Source organism: Centroberyx gerrardi, chromosome 13 (assembly GCF_048128805.1).
Source record: "Centroberyx gerrardi isolate f3 chromosome 13, fCenGer3.hap1.cur.20231027, whole genome shotgun sequence".
Classification (NCBI taxonomy): Eukaryota; Metazoa; Chordata; class Actinopteri; order Beryciformes; family Berycidae; genus Centroberyx; species Centroberyx gerrardi.
Genome location: NC_136009.1, coordinates 4,402,466 through 4,418,690, shown reverse-complemented (window position 1 = coordinate 4,418,690; position 16,225 = coordinate 4,402,466). Strand labels below are relative to the sequence as shown.

Below are 16,225 nucleotides of genomic sequence, written 5' to 3'. Positions count from 1 at the left end.
GTGATAACACCCTCAGAGTGATACTGTAATATTTTTTCCTGATAATGTAATATGTAACTAACAATTATTACATAATGTGTGTAATTAAAAAAAAATTTCAATATCAGTCTGAAGATGTCATTGTATTATCTGGAAATTTCTTACATTAACAGTATTTATTACATTTTTGGCCCATTAAGAAAAGCATTTTGACCAATTATTACAGCAAGAATTCAGCATATATTCAGGAGTTTGCAAAAAGTGATGAGATATAATAGGTGGTAGGGCCTCATAGATAGTTGGTGCACTGATATTATGTGCAATATTGGTCTTTCACAGATATGTTAGTATTGACATTTTTTTTGTCAAGTTATATTTACAACAGAAAAAAAAAATCCTTGAATTCTTCTTTTTGTATATAAAGATGCAGGTGCAAATGATAAATTTTACTGGCCAATAGCAGTCAATGGAGGTCATTTTCCATGCAACCACCAAGGAAACTCTTATACAAGCCTGCAGGACATGTGTTATCCCCCATGAATGATGCAGCATCTCGATGCAGCATTTCCATTATGTTGGAGAAAACACTTTGATGAACAATTTTCAACTAATGAAGATTTTTCCACAATTATGTATATTGGTATCAGACAAAAAAGTCTGAGTAATGGTTCTGAATGCCGCCCACCTTGACAGCGCTGTCTCTCTCCCGGGCCAGGTGAACTTGTAGCTGTTCACGGTCAGACGCCATCTGAAACACAATCATCAGTCTTTTACCTTCAGATTTAGGACCAAAAGGTTCACATTTTCCTCTTGTATACATGTACATACTGTAGGTCTAAATAAAGCAATATGTATTCAAATTGTTGGTTCCACCAACATACATGACGATTACTGAGTAATTATTTTATGATGTCATATGATATCATGATTAAATCATGAATATGATTATTTTTTTATCATAATTAAAGGCCTAATTCAGTGATCAGTATAAAAGTTCATAAACACCCCTCACAGGCAACTTGACCAACACAGATTTTTGAAGACTAACATCAATATTTTTGGATTGAAGCTGCCACTGGCCAATATGTTAACAGATACACACGTGTACATGTACCTGCTGCATGGCCTTCTTGTTTTCCACAGCTTTGTCCTGCAGTTCTTCAATTTCACTGACTGTGTAAGAGAGAAATGGCACATTTGAACACAGAAAAAGGTTATTGGGAAAGCTGCGAGTGTGTCTGTGTGCTTGTGTGTGTATATGTGTGTGTGTGTGTGTGTGTGTGTGGTCAGAGTGTGTTTTTCCGAGCCCCATTGTCCCTGGTCACTTTGATGGTCCACTTGAACCCAGAGTGGCCCTCTTCGCCCTGACAGGGTCCTGACCAGGTTCCGACCTCCAAACCACTGGGTTCAAAGTTCTAGTGTGTGTTTGCAGCCAACTCCTAAGTTAGTCGCAGCCCCATAGAGAAGACCCTTAAGCAGGTGGCTCTTTGCTTTTCTATTCTATTCTACATTCTCTCGCACAGTGGACTGGTAATGTGAAGTTAATATGCTGTAACCCCATTGATAAGCACCGGAACGAAACGCCAACAAAGGCAGTGACAAGGATCTACCAATAAGCTTTGAATGGAATGGAATAGAACCCTCAACCCTGAAAGTGTTAGTGCTTTGCTCTGCCCATTGAGTTACACAGGGAATGGAACCCCTAACCCTGACAGTGTTAAAGCCTTGCTCTATTCAAAATCATGGATCACAGCTACTACAGTAATTAAATAGAATTGATTACTATTGTTGGCCTTCATGGAATCACACTGTAAATCTAATGCATGATTTGAAAGGATAGGATTGGTTTCCATTCAAATCAATATTCTTGACTGCTCATTTGTCAGGGACATTTAAGGTGGCTGGCACAGACTGTTTGATAGAAATTGTCTGAATTTGATATTTGAAACTATTTTGCATGTATTATTACAATTACCTACTACCAATTACTGATTACAATTACGAATGAAGGGACAGGTGGGTTAAACATACAAACTCTCTGACTCTTGTACACCATATACACATGAAACCATGCTAATACATTGAAATTATATGGTGAAATTCTAATTAGCATTAGATAGTTAAGTTTAAGTAACAGAGGGGAAAGCACTGATGTAAATAAAAATGGACAACCGAAAGTTGGTGATTGCTCTGCTTGCTCTTAAAGAAGAGGATGAGGAGTCCCCCTAGGGAGAACAGAGCACCGAGAGTTGTATCATCTAATCCAAGAGATCGTTTCAAGGACTATTTTCACATTGACGTAATGCGCTGTGCAACTAAAGTCAAGACATGTTCAACTTGAAGCCCAATGCAGCATCTCCAAAATGCCAACCGCATATAGTTTGGACGAGGCATGCACCTGCTGTGACCAAACTACTGCAAATAACTGAAAAAAGGTGCAGGCTTTCAAAAAGGTGTCCTATGTGATCAAGGCCTTAGCTTGATACATCAGGAAGTGTCCTTTCTATCCTTTCAGGTGAGATCAACACTCTAGTTCTAAGGGTTTTGACAAACATGGGGGCCATTGGCTGTCCCTGGTGTGAATAACCCATCTATCACAGAGAGATATGGTGTATATTTGTCTTGTTAGCGTTGCTACTGGAAGCTGTAGAGACCTCTCAGGTGGCTGGCCAAGTTACATAAGCATGCTGAATGGCAGTCAAACATTTGTGCTAGATAAAGAAGCCCTTGAAACTTGTGAAAACACCTGTGTGCTGTTTGCCTTCTCTCAGAGGGCTCCCACACGTTGTCCGACAACGGTCAAATACAACAAGTGTTGTCAAACACTATGCGGTATGAACGCTCATAAATACGTAAATGAGTGTGCATGCGCGCACACACACATGAGGGCTCATACACACACACATGGGTTCATACACAGTGGCTCCCTGAGGGTGATTAGTGACTAATGGATTAGTGACAGTGGTTCTCAAACTGGGGTTTGGAGACACCCAGGGGCCCTTTCACTATCATTTCATTGACTATAAATAATACCAATTCCATGTATATGGATGACTATTCTAATCATAGGTTTCACTCTCACCATTATCTCCCTATGTACAGTGTAGACAGTTCTACAATTCAACATTAAATCATCAACTAAAATCTTCCCATATGGGAATAGGGGGCCCTTGTGTGTTTACTTGGAGGTCTCCATAGCTGCTCCATAGAGAATGAATAGGTAAAGATGGTAAAGATGGTAAAGATGAAACCCAAGAGAGCACCCAAAGGGATTTTCTTTCTGACCAAGGTTACATTTTGGGTTTTAGAACAGACAAAAATTAAAACAAGCACTCAGTTTGTCTCTCTCTCAGTCCACAAATGTTGTGTCTTTATCATTGTCTATGGAGCAGATCCAAGATTTACATCTTGATGATAATACAGGATCAAGTCTTAGTTCTCTCATCTACTGGCTTTGAGAGTGAGTTGAATGGCTGTACTGAATAACAATTAGCAGTATGTGTCAGCTTACCCTCACTTTTATTTACCCCTCCCACTGTAGCATCATTATCATTCAAGATTTGACAACATTTGTCTTAGTTTTTCTACTTGAAGAAACATCTAAAATTATTTGAATACAGCAGGCTACAGCTGAGCTCTTAACATCTCTTTAATATGAGAGGCCTTTCAACTTCCTCCATCATCTACAGAGACCTCAAAGGGATCCCGGACCCCACGTTGGGCACCACTGAACATCTGAATTCTAATATTGACAGGTATACCTCTTTAGTCTCATAGATTCTCCAGATAATCTTGTAAAAGAGGATAATACCGAGATGCTCCAGGTGTTCTTCCTTAGTGTCCAACAAATCTTTGATCTGCTCCATTTCAATGTGCAAATTGTCCATGTTGTCTCTCAACTTGGCATTCTCACTGTGGAGATATTTCTTCTCTATATCCTCCTCCGGTTCCTGACACAAACACAAACACACACACACACACACACACACACACACACACACACATAAGAACACACACACACACACACACACACACACAGGATCACATACCATAACAGAATTGGTTGAGTCAAACTGTATTCAGTCAGTGAGGTTTTAAGTTAAATAAAGTAAGTTTTGTTCATGCATGATTAAATGAAGGTGAAACTTTAATGATCACCATAGGGTAACTGGGTTGTTGCAGCAGCAAATAGTAATAGGATACAGCAAAGAAAATAGAGTATACATGAGGATAGAGCAAAATGAGGGTCATACAAACATACGCAACTTACAATTTCAACACTAGAGCATGCTAAGTGGAAATGTATGAATGAAACTATGACAAGGTATGGATTACAGCATTATTAGCATGTACAAAATAGCAGCAGTAATAGCAGTAGAACCAACTGAGGCAAAGAAAAACATGAAACATAAGTGCAATATGAGAACATACAGAGAATAATGAATTATATGCCGTATGAAAAGTGAAAACATATCATTATTGTTATCATCTGTGACATACTGTATGTGCATTAAATGAGTGAATCAATGCCCTATTATTAGTAAACAGACAGTTTCAAACTCTGTTTTCAATTGGGCATATGCACACGCACACACACATGCACACACACAGACGCACGCGTAAGCCTTTTCAACTACTACTACTCCTACTACTATTACTACTACTGCTACTACTGCTACTGCTGCTACTACTACTGCTACTTCTGCTACTGCTGCTACTACTACTGCTACTTCTGCTACTACTGCTACCGCTATTACTGCTGCTACTACTACTGCTACTGCTATTACTACTACTACTGCTACTACTGCTACTGCTACTACTGCTACTACTACTGCTACTACTACTACTGCTACTACTGCTACTGCTACTGCTACTGCTACTACTACTACTGCTACTGCTACTACTACTGCTACTACTACTACTGCTACTACTACTGCTACTACTGCTACTACTACTACTGCTACTGCTACTACTACTGCTACTACTACTGCTACTACTACTACTGCTACTACTGCTACTGCTACTGCTACTACTGCTACTGCTACTACTACTGCTACTACTACTACTGCTACTACTACTACTGCTACTACTACTGCTACTACTGCTACTGCTACTACTACTGCTACTACTGCTACTACTACTGCTACTACTACTGCTACTACTGCTACTGCTACTACTACTGCTACTACTGCTACTGCTACTGCTACTACTACTTCTGCTTCTACTGCTACTGCTACTACTACTGCTACCGCTACTACTGCTGCTACTACTACTGCTATTACTACTACTACTGCTACTACTACTACTACTGCTACTGCTGCTACTGCTACTACTACTGCTACTGCTACTACTGCTACTTCTGCTTCTACTGATACTGCTACTACTGCTATTACTACTACTACTGTTACTACTGCTACTGCTACCAGTACTGCTGCTACTGCTACTACTACTGCTATTGCTACTACTGCTGCTACTACTACTGCCCTATGTGTTTAGGCAAGGAGCTCGTATGGTTGAGGTTAGGGTTAGGGTTGCTTACAGTCGAGTGGTTCCAGGGCAGATGAGGTGGTTGGGTTGAGGCATGAGATCACTGAGGTTAAGGTTAGAGCAAGCTTGCGGTCAAGGCTGTCAGAAGCTAAGTTGGGATAGGGTTGAGGGAACATAGGGCTGAGGGAACATAGACACACTCCCATTACTACTACTGGTACTACTGCTACTACTGTTACTGCTACTGCTACTACTACTACTACTGCTGCTACTATCACTCACTGCTACTAGTGTAATTCTTCAACATACAATTTTACTCTACTATTAGTAATACTACTGCTACTGCTACTACTAATTACAATAATAGTGATAAATTGTAATTGCACACACACACTTTCACACACACACACACACACACACACACACACACACACATATGCAAGAAGTTACTACTGCATTGATGATGGCAACGGATGAACTCATGCGCGCACATACACACACACACACACACACTGCCTTTTCAACTTCTCCTTTAATGTGCAACACAAAAGGCATGCCGCTCAAGCTGTGTAGCAAATATGAGTTCCATTCTGGGACAAAGCAATGGTACAAGTTTCTGCCTCCCACCACTTCCAATGAATAATAAAAAGCTCTTTCTTTCTCTTTCTCTCTCTCTCTCGCTCTCTCTCTCCCTTTGAAATGAAAGCAGTATATTAGATACAAAGAGCATAATTCAGGGGGTCTGTTTGTGTTGAGGTGGATAATGTGTCTCATACTGTTTGGGCTGCTTGCTGTCACTCAGGTCAGTGCTTTGTGGAGGGCCAACATAGGCAGCTGGGCCTGTCCACCCACAGACACTCACACACAAGCAGACGTGTGTGGGTGTGTGTGTGTGTGTGTGTGTGTGTGTGTGTGTGTGTGTGTGTGTGTGTGTGTGTTGTTTCTCACATGTATAAGCGTCAGTCGTGTATGACCATGTATGACCATTAGTTGGTACAGTACAACATAAGCAAGTGCATTTCTTTGTTTTCATCTTGATCAACATTAGCTGACAATAACCATATGTTCACACTGCAAGCAACATGATCAGCTAATCACTGGAAGTCCATTTATTTCCTGTATAGCTGAGCAACCAGGGAAACTCGGCCAATGTATGGATGCTCAACAAGCTGGTCAACTGAGAAAAGGTGGATAGGAAAAATGGATGAGAAGTTGATTCCAGCCATTTAAATCGTTCTATTTCTCTACAACGTAAGTCAGATGCTCACAAGCCCAAATATGGAATTCCGGTTCCATAGCAATTTCTCTATAGGGAAAATGAATGGGGTTTTACATAATCGTCTCTGTCACAGTCTACGTTTAATGCAGGATTTTCAAAGTCGGTCCGTTTTTACCTACGTATATTTATGTCTCTAATGGCACTGGGTCTGTTGATTTCTGCAACTGTTTTCTAGTCTAAGCAGTATTTTTGCTAGCAACATGCTAAACACTTCAGCGCATATAATTTGCGTCACCCGCTGGTGGCGTAGCGTAGGTGTCCCCCCGGCAGACCTTCTCCCTCTCTCTCAACTAACTCTGTCTCTCTCTCTCATCTGAGCCCCTACACCGCCACGTTTGTTAAATCGATCGCATATATTTGATTTCCACATTTTATACTGTAGATAAAACTAATCATCAGAGTGAACTTAGAATAACACCATTGGTATATGAAATGGAGAAGAGTCATTTAATTGTTTGATTGTTTTAGGATCATTAGCTTTCCTGCAGAAAGATACTGACAGGAGGCACACAACGCTGATCATGTGCCTCCCAAAACAACTGATTATGAAAAAAAAGGTAAAAACTTGGAACATCTTAAGAAAATGTGTGGGAGCAGTGAGGGTTGCTAAGCAACGTACAGACTCAGAGTAGAAGCCTGCTGCCAGCGGGTGACGCAGATTATATGCGCTGAAGTGTTAGACTAGAAAACGGTTAGAGAAATCAACAGACCCAGTGCCATTAGAGACATAAATATACATAGGTAAAAGCGGACCGACTTTGAAAATCCTGCATTAAACGTAGAATGTGACAGAGATGACTATGTGAATTGTAGCCACTTGCACCCCCAGTCAGAATAGAGACCATCAGTGAAGTTGCTCTCTGTGTGAACGTAGGGTAAAGCACATTAATAACTTGCTCAGTACTAATCAACACTAGTCAATTCTTGAAAGACTTGAAATTTTTCTGGTGGATGTTTTTTAAAACGCTCAAGAAGACGATTTATTCACTTCAGCCTAATTCACATTATATTTTTTGCAACATTTCTAAATTTTGCAACATTTTGTCAATATTTCTTTGCAAATAGGACACTTTATGGTAAGTGTAAGTATCAGGGTTGGGGTTAGACACTATATTGGGGCTTAGAGAATGAATTTAAGTCAATATCCTCACATGCAGTATATAGTAATGCAAAAGGGAAGTCAGGCTGTATGCGGAAAAATAATACTTTTTGTCTTTAAAGGTCCTTAAAACCAACAAAGAAATTGAACATTTTAATGTTATCTAAACTGTATTTAGTGGATGCAAAGCATTTAAAGTTACAAAGAAACAGCAATTTGATGGTGTCTTGTGTCCACAATTCGCCACATTTCCAGCTTAAACAGGATGTTGGGACAGGATGTTGGGACGGGACATAATGCGGGATGTTGAGGTGGGACATTGTGATAAGGATAATTATTATAATAAGGTGAAAAAGTCTGAATCTAAGTCAGTGGAAATTCCACACAGGTTTTTACAGTATTGTTTCCTCTATATTAAGTCCAAATGAAGGTTCATCAAGTGTGAATGATCCTCAATAAAAACAAAACCTATGGAGAAGATGTTTGACGATGTTTTATGAGAGGCATTTTGGAATTGTAACTGGTGACCATGTGTGTGTGTGTGTATGTGTGTGTGTGCTCTATCCCTACTCCCTCCCTCTCTCTCTCTCTCACCAGTTTGGTTTCCTTCATTGACTTCTTTCAGTATGAAAGACGTCAGTACTGTTTTGTGAGCAGAGATCATATTTGAGTAAAGGAAATCTCTACTTTTTTTCATAAACGATCTGAAAGGGCGCTTTCTGTTTCGACTGGAAGGAGTCCAGGAACTTTTCAATTCAATAGCGGCGACAAAGGCTTCAATAACACCCGCATTCATTCAGGTTGGCAAAACGACACGCTGAAATGCTAAGAAAAGAAAATTAAAAGGAGGGCAGCAAAAATTGATTCAGTCAGAGTCAAAAGTCACGCTTCATGAGTCTGACTTTATGAATGCTAGCTGCATGCAGTTGAAGGCATGACAGAGCGTCATAAACAGCCTCGACAAAAGAAATAACTAAAAGAAACACAATAATCATCCAGGGATTAGTGGTTAGCATCTGTGCATGCGTGTGTGTGTGTGTGTGGGTGTGTGTGTGTGTGTGTTGTCCAGTATGCCATTCCTGGTTGGCTTGTTTTTGTTGTTGTCCATGCATTGGTGTCTTGCTGGCTGACTGGCCCTGGCTAATTGCTGGTCTGCTTAATCTGTGTGGGCATTGATCCATTCAATTTGGCATCAACAGATGACTGCCTCTATCTGCCTCTCTAGGTCTGTCTATATTCATCATAACATAACTACTGCTACTACCTACAACTACTACTGCTGCTACTACTGCCACTACTGTTACCACTATTTCTACTACTACATCTACTACTACTACTATTAATAATTTTGTAGTCATTTGCTGTCATTACAAAAACACCAAATGGTCTAAAATATCCACAGCATAATATTACACAGATAGCTAAAACACTTGTATACTGATGGCAACTGCTGCTGAAGTGGAACTGTAGACTTTAACTGTCTTTCAGTCCCTCCCTGCCTACCGGTATTGTAGAGCAATGGACGCAATTCTGGAGATGCTCACTACATTGATTTTGCACAAGGGAGATGGCAGGGGCCGGGGAGGGGGGATGTTAAGATGGAATTTCACTGGAAAGAGAATACATGTCAAGCCCATTGACAGTCCTGTGCATTACCTTCTCATTCTCCTTGTACTTCAGCTCCTCACGCATACACTCTATCTTAAAGTTCAGCTCTGCAATCTCGTCCATCAGCTGTTTGAGTCTTGATGAACTGCCGCAGGGATCAACCTCCATCGTGTTCCCAGACTGCCTCATGTAGTATTTCTGTTAGAGATATGAGAGGTAACACAGTAGGTTTAAATGGACACTTGAGAAGAACACTATGCAGAGAAGATGAGAAACCGTACTTCTATATTAGTGCAGTTGATAAGTGGACTTTCATAAGTTCAATATGATTCAAAAGACTGAGTACAGTGAGTTATTAGGTGCTCATATGGGAAATACAGTGTGCGCTCCTATATTTGGCAGTACAGTAGTCACACAAGCAGCAGTCAACTGGGGGCTAGTGCGCAGTACATCCACATACCAGGAAGTAGCTCAGTGATTTTCTAACTGTAGAGGCTAAGTCAAGGCAGGAATTAAATATTTTATTCAGAGATTCTCTTAGTTACAACAACACTGTGCTGCCACAGCACTTGGTTAACATAGTTTAACTGACTCTAATCATGCATACCCCCTCCACCCAAGCACCTAGAAAGTGCTAGAGAACTGGCTATACACAAATAATGGCTAAAAATATAACAGCCAGGCTAGAAAAAGAGAGATACCTGAAACAGACTGTTGTGGTGTGGCTGTGTGTCCATTCAGCAATGTTATAGGGTAAGTAAAGGTGAATAGTCTGATAAGGCAGATTTGTTGTCTTGTGTTTAGCTCTAGTCTCTACTCCAAAACACTCTGAGCTGTAGCTTGAGATGAGTCAGCTCAGTTAACCTGAACAAACTGTTAGCTAGCTAACTAGCCAGCAGGCTCATTAACCAAAGCAACCGATGTTAGTAGAGTAAATCTTTAATATCCCCAAGGGGCAATTTGCTTAACAGCCAGTAGTTAATAATAACATACAACAGACCAGTGCAACAATAAATAGGTTACACACAATACATGCATTACAAAAACGCAAAAAGTATAAAATTATAACATATATAACATATATAACATCAGTAATTAATTGATTTGATTGATTTTATTAACTGATCAATCAGACAAACAGATGAATAAAATTAGTTATTTTAGAGTTGCATGCAACCTGGCAGGGGCACGTGTAGGAAGCTGGATTGTTAACTGTTTCTATGGCAACCACCGCTCACTGAATGCAGACTTCCATGTCTGCTTGTGTCACTGCAAAGAAATCTGGTCTCCCTACACGATTGAAGCGAATGGCAAATATTGGCCGCTTATTCGCTTACCGTCTGTTCATCCCATTACTATCCAGTGGAATTTCATTAATTTCAAATGAGAGAATCACTTACCACTGTATCATTCTGTTGCAGATGCATTGCGTTGTGGTGCAGGTGTTGCATGCGCTGGATTTATTCTACCTAAGCGTTAATTATGCGTGCATAAACTGGAATGAATGATCTTTGTGAAGCTTTTGTGAAGGAATATTTTGCCAGTGAAACAAAACAGCAAGGAAAATATATGTTTTAATACTATAAATCAATAAGCACGTCTACTCAGTTTCATCTCAACATGATTGCTCTATAGATCATTGTGTATAACATTGCATGCACATATTTTGCAGCAACATAAATGCATTGCCTTTCCACTGTTTTACTCTGTATCTAAATTATCCCAGCCTGCCACCACCATGAATAAGCTATAAGACTGTGGGAAACACAGACTAATGATCAGAAAATAGCTGAAACTGTGTGAGAAGTTGAAGAGGAAGTGACACACTGCGCAAAACGCACCTTGAAGTTTGCTTTGAGCACTGCTATGGCACTATTGAACTGCTGCTGGTAGCTTCTCCGCAGGACTGAAGTTCTCTAGAATACAACAGCAAGGGGAAATTAGCACAGAGGAAGAATGCGGTTTGGCTTCATTATATCATGATCATGTACAGAACTGTCTGCTTACCTTACACTTAAGCTTATCACTAATGCGTCTGTCTCTGTCTGTGTGTTTCTTACTTACACAACACAAGAAACAGAATACATCACAGAAACTACTTGATTTTGGACAAAACTTGGGTGCACCTTGCTATTGTACGGAAGAGGATTTGGGACCCATGAAAATTCTATTTGAGTTCTGGGTTTAAAGTCAGAACTCTGAGATTAAAGTCAGAATTCTGAGAATAAAGAGAATTCTGACTTTAAACTCAGAATTCTGAGTTCTGACTTTATTCTCAGAATTTTGCCTTTAAACTCAGAATTCTGACTTTAAACTCAGAATTCTGTCTGTAAACTCAAAACTCAAATACATTTTTCACACATGGCCCTAATCCTGTTCCATACTACTTCTACTACTACTACTACTACTACTAAGACTGGACATTGAAAACATACCTCTTTATGATGTCTCTCCAGATATCGGACCTTGTCAGAGATCTTGGTGTAAAATCCATCAGCCTCCTGTTGTAGTCTGGACTCATACTGAGACTTGATGAACTTCAGCTTCACACTGATGTCCTTCTTCAAAACATCAAGTTCCTGACAAATAACATCACACATGAATCGAATAAAAGATTGCTCACACATAAGCCAGGTTCCGCACTAATATTTTACATCAGGGATCCTTTTAATAATGTTCATTTCTCTCTTCACAAAAGAGAATCAGCTTCCAAATCTCTAATCTGTGATGTCTTCAAGAGACAAAAGCTAGAGTTGAAATGGAGAATCATTATGCGGTGTTGTAATGTCATTCTGTAATATCAGTTTTGTATGTAAAAAGAGATTCACTGCATTGTCATGCTAAAAGTTATGAAAGATAATGTGCCTATAATGTGTTCACAAAGTCAGTCCTTCAGGATTGTTCATGTTCACATATCTAGACTGAACTTCCCATGGGTTTTTAGAATAACATAAGTAAATTATACTAGAGCTGCAACGATTAATCGATTAATCGATTAATCGATTAGTTGTCAACTATTAAATTAATTGCCAACTATTTTGATAATCGATTAATCGGTTTGAGTAATTTTTTAAGAAAAATAAGTCAAAATTCTCTGATTCCAGCTTCTTAAATGTGAATATTTTCTGGTTTCCTTACTCCGCTATGACAGTAAACTGAATATCTTTGGGTTGTGGACAAAACAAGACATTTGAGGACATCATCTTGGGCTTTGGGAAACACTGATCGACATTTTTCACCATTTTCTGACATTTTATAGACCAAACAACTAATCGATTAATCGAGAAAATAATCAACAGATTAATCGACAATGAAAATAATCGTTAGTTGCAGCCCTAAATTATACTCATAAAAATGAAAATTGACCCTCTTAGGTCTGAAAATAAAAGATTCAGTTGAGTCTGAAACTGATAATGTGAACTAATATTGTGTACGTGACTGATTGTTATTGGATCTATGTAATCAGATAACATACTAACCCAACACATGATCCATTTCGGAGTTCCAAACCAAATAAGAAGTTATCATATTTACAGGAGGCATGACACACCCATTTGTGAGTGTGGCCCAATTACAATTGAATGCACTCTTAGTTTCAATACATGAACTATTAATGTATTAATTAATTCACGAGAGTAATGTGTTAATATTTGAATAATGCACAGAGCTTAGATGTAACCTTGGTTATGAATGTTCCTTTGTTCATTTTGTTCACAAAAGAACATTGACACCCTAACACCAAATACACCAAATATAACTATGGTCATAAAAAACAACATAGCCTACAAACAAATCATGTTCATTATTATCATGTTACATGAATGAAAGAGAAGAGAAGAGAAGAGAAGAGAAGAGAAGAGAAGAGAAGAGAAGAGAAGAGAAGAGAAAGCACTTGAGAGAGAAACAAGGCCGGAGAGAGTTTCCTAACAAAAACCCAGCATGTGTCCAGTCCATTTAGCCAGTGCTCCAGTCTAAAGGCATTTCATCTTTCATTCCCCCCACCAGTATCACCACTCATCCCACTAGATCAGTTATAGGAATACTTGGAGATTTTCAATTTAACTCCGTAATTTGCAGACATGTTCCTAGCGGCTTTCCTATTGGTTTCAATGAGAAATGCTAGCAATGCTAAGAAGCAGTTTTTAAGGTAGCTGTGGACCGAGTATTGAAATTTGCTCCCCCTCAAAGTGAAGAGAAATAAAAGACTACAATTAAAAAATGGGAAAATGTGGTTGGGGAAAGTGAATGAATAATTCCCCACCCCCCACCCCCGCCCCCCAAATAACTACTCTTCCTTTGAGAAAGGCCGAACCACAGTCAATCGACAGCAGAATTTTAGAATTGTCCCTCCAAGAGTTTTCCTAGACTTACTTTCTGTACAAACCTGTGTTACATTTTCAAAATCACACAAGAAAATAGTATCATATAGTAGTTGTAATTATATACTTTTATTAATTAATTAAGGAGTTATTATTAATTCCACTTCAATTGATGGCTTGTTGGCCTAGACCACCCAAAATCTATTGCCCTTTCTAGCGTGAACCCGCAACTGCTCCAGTGGAGTTGCTCAGTGGTCAACAGTAGAAGACTGTGGTTGTACTGGGCAGCTCCCAGTGTGAAGGTGTGTAACTGTATAAATGTGAAGCAGGGTGGAAAATTGCATGGAGTTCCGTCTACGTTCCCAGGAAAATAAAAAATAAAAACATTTTAAAGAATAACAAAATTCCCCTTATGCTATTGGCCTTTCAACTGGCTCAGTGCATTGCTTTCCAAGCTCTGTGTTGGGATGAATGGGGACCCCAGTCTCTGGAACTGGCCGCCACTAGCCTGCCAATCAATTTGTTTAACTCCCCAGGCGAGGGCAGTGATTGGTGGACCCTGCACACACACTCCCTTCCTGCCAACAAAGCAGCCCATATGCCCTCCCAGCAGGGGCCAGCCCTGATATGGGGGCCCATGCATTTAGAGACGCAGTTATAGGAATTTCTAGCTAATGGGATGAAAGGGCTACCATCAGTGAATTGAACCACTGAGCAAATCAAGTGGAATGCACATTCAGGGTGTCACTCATCATCTAGCCGATACCTCCATTCCACACTTTCCTTGGCTGGTTTGCATTGCTGACAGGGCTGAGGAGTTTCAAGTCTTTTTCTATGGTGATTCAGTATCATAGAGGTTAATTAAATTTGAATGAAATGAATTAACAAGGCTAATGTTATTTCCATTGTTGCTGACAAGTTTGTTAGTGGAAGTCATTTCTACAGGGGGGTTGAGCTTATTGAATGGTTTTGCAGGAATTACATATTTTTCACTGGTGTCTTTGTCATCTCAATTTTTTTGAGGGAGAAGGGGTGTTTTTTTTTTGTGTTTGTTTTTTGGTGGGGGGTTGTTTGTCTTGCCCTTAACTACACCAATCCTATAATACATTTTAGATGGATACTATACAAATATCACAGCTAAATTATAAGTAACTACAGGAACATTATAGAAATAGTATAATGATATATATATATATATATATATATATATATATATATATATATATATGATATAATGTTATGTCATAGGAGATAAAAAGTACCATAAAGGATGATAGGGTAACTATAAACTTATAGAGTACCACCCTTGTAGGAATGTTAGTGATACCATAGGAGGTAAAATACCATTAAGTAGGTCAATCTACACTTTGACTACCGCAGACAGTATAAGCCCTATAGGAATACAGTGACGACATAGGAGATTAAAAATACCATAAACTATTGCAAGGCCACTGTAAACTTCCTATAGAGTAAAATGGGTGTCTTGTTTGGGCATCCCTAAAGCTATGTAAAGTAGGCCTAGGTGATTTTCAAAATAACCGTCAGATAGGCTAATGTAAATATGCCAATACACCAGATAGGCTAATACACTGATGTCTAGGCTATAATTTGGTGTATTTACATTAGCCTGTCTGACGGTTAAACTTTGAAAATCACCTATAGCTATACTTTTACGTAAGTGTTTGTGTGCTCAAAACTTTATTTTGTCATGCTGAGGTTGACATTAGTGTGGAATGGCCACAATATTTTCGGACAGCAGTTAATACTTGGATGAGCTTGCTAGTATTTCCTGATAGTAGGCCTAGAGCTTACCTGGATGAGTTTGACAGTAGTTTCTGACAGTGTTTGGACCGCAGGAAGCTCGGACTCGTCCGTTTGGACAGAAGCATCTGTCTTGAAGAAGCCCACCGGCTTGGAGCTAATACAGCAATGGAAATGAACATGTAACAAGGTGAACAACAACAACAAATCTGGAATTTAAATGTCGGAGGCGTGGTGTGACGCAATGCTAGAGTAGGTAGTTTAGCCCAGCCCCTACCTGCTAATTTCTGACAATTCTTCAAAAAACTTCTCATACTCGTCGTCTGCAGCCGTGAAAATGTTTAGAGAAGTTAATAAATCCATGGTGTCCAAGTGTCACGTCATTGCACCTTTGCTAGTAGTTAGAAGAGAAAAGCGGAAAATCACTTCTCCTTCCTCAGTTACTTTGTGGCAGTGTTGCCATAGCGACCGTGGTGGCAACCGTAACTCTGACAACTGCACCCAGGAAGGTAAACAGTACTGTCTCTTCTCTCTTGTGTCTGACCGTTAATATAGAACCTCCTTGGTCTGACCTCCTTGGTTAGACACGAGAGAACATTTATTTGAAGCTATGTCAAATGGGTGTCTTTAGAATGTATTTTTGTGTTTGTGCATCCCTATACCTATGTAGGTGAATTTCAAAATAACAGTCAG

General features: G+C 39.5%; 1 protein-coding gene across 1 annotated transcript in view; it reads right to left on the bottom strand.

The window, feature by feature from the left end:
* The window catches only part of c13h10orf67 (chromosome 13 C10orf67 homolog), a 45,487-nt gene extending 29,592 nt beyond the window's left edge, over positions 1-15,895 (bottom strand). The window contains exons 1-8 of the mRNA XM_078287591.1: positions 15,810-15,895; positions 15,584-15,689; positions 11,888-12,031; positions 11,294-11,368; positions 9,501-9,650; positions 3,791-3,929; positions 1,094-1,152; positions 665-727 (exon numbers count right to left, since the gene is read on the bottom strand). Coding sequence (XP_078143717.1) covers positions 665-727; positions 1,094-1,152; positions 3,791-3,929; positions 9,501-9,650; positions 11,294-11,368; positions 11,888-12,031; positions 15,584-15,689; positions 15,810-15,895 — 822 coding nt within the window. The remainder of the gene's footprint in view (positions 1-664; positions 728-1,093; positions 1,153-3,790; positions 3,930-9,500; positions 9,651-11,293; positions 11,369-11,887; positions 12,032-15,583; positions 15,690-15,809) is intronic.
* Positions 15,896-16,225: the final 330 nt, after the last annotated feature.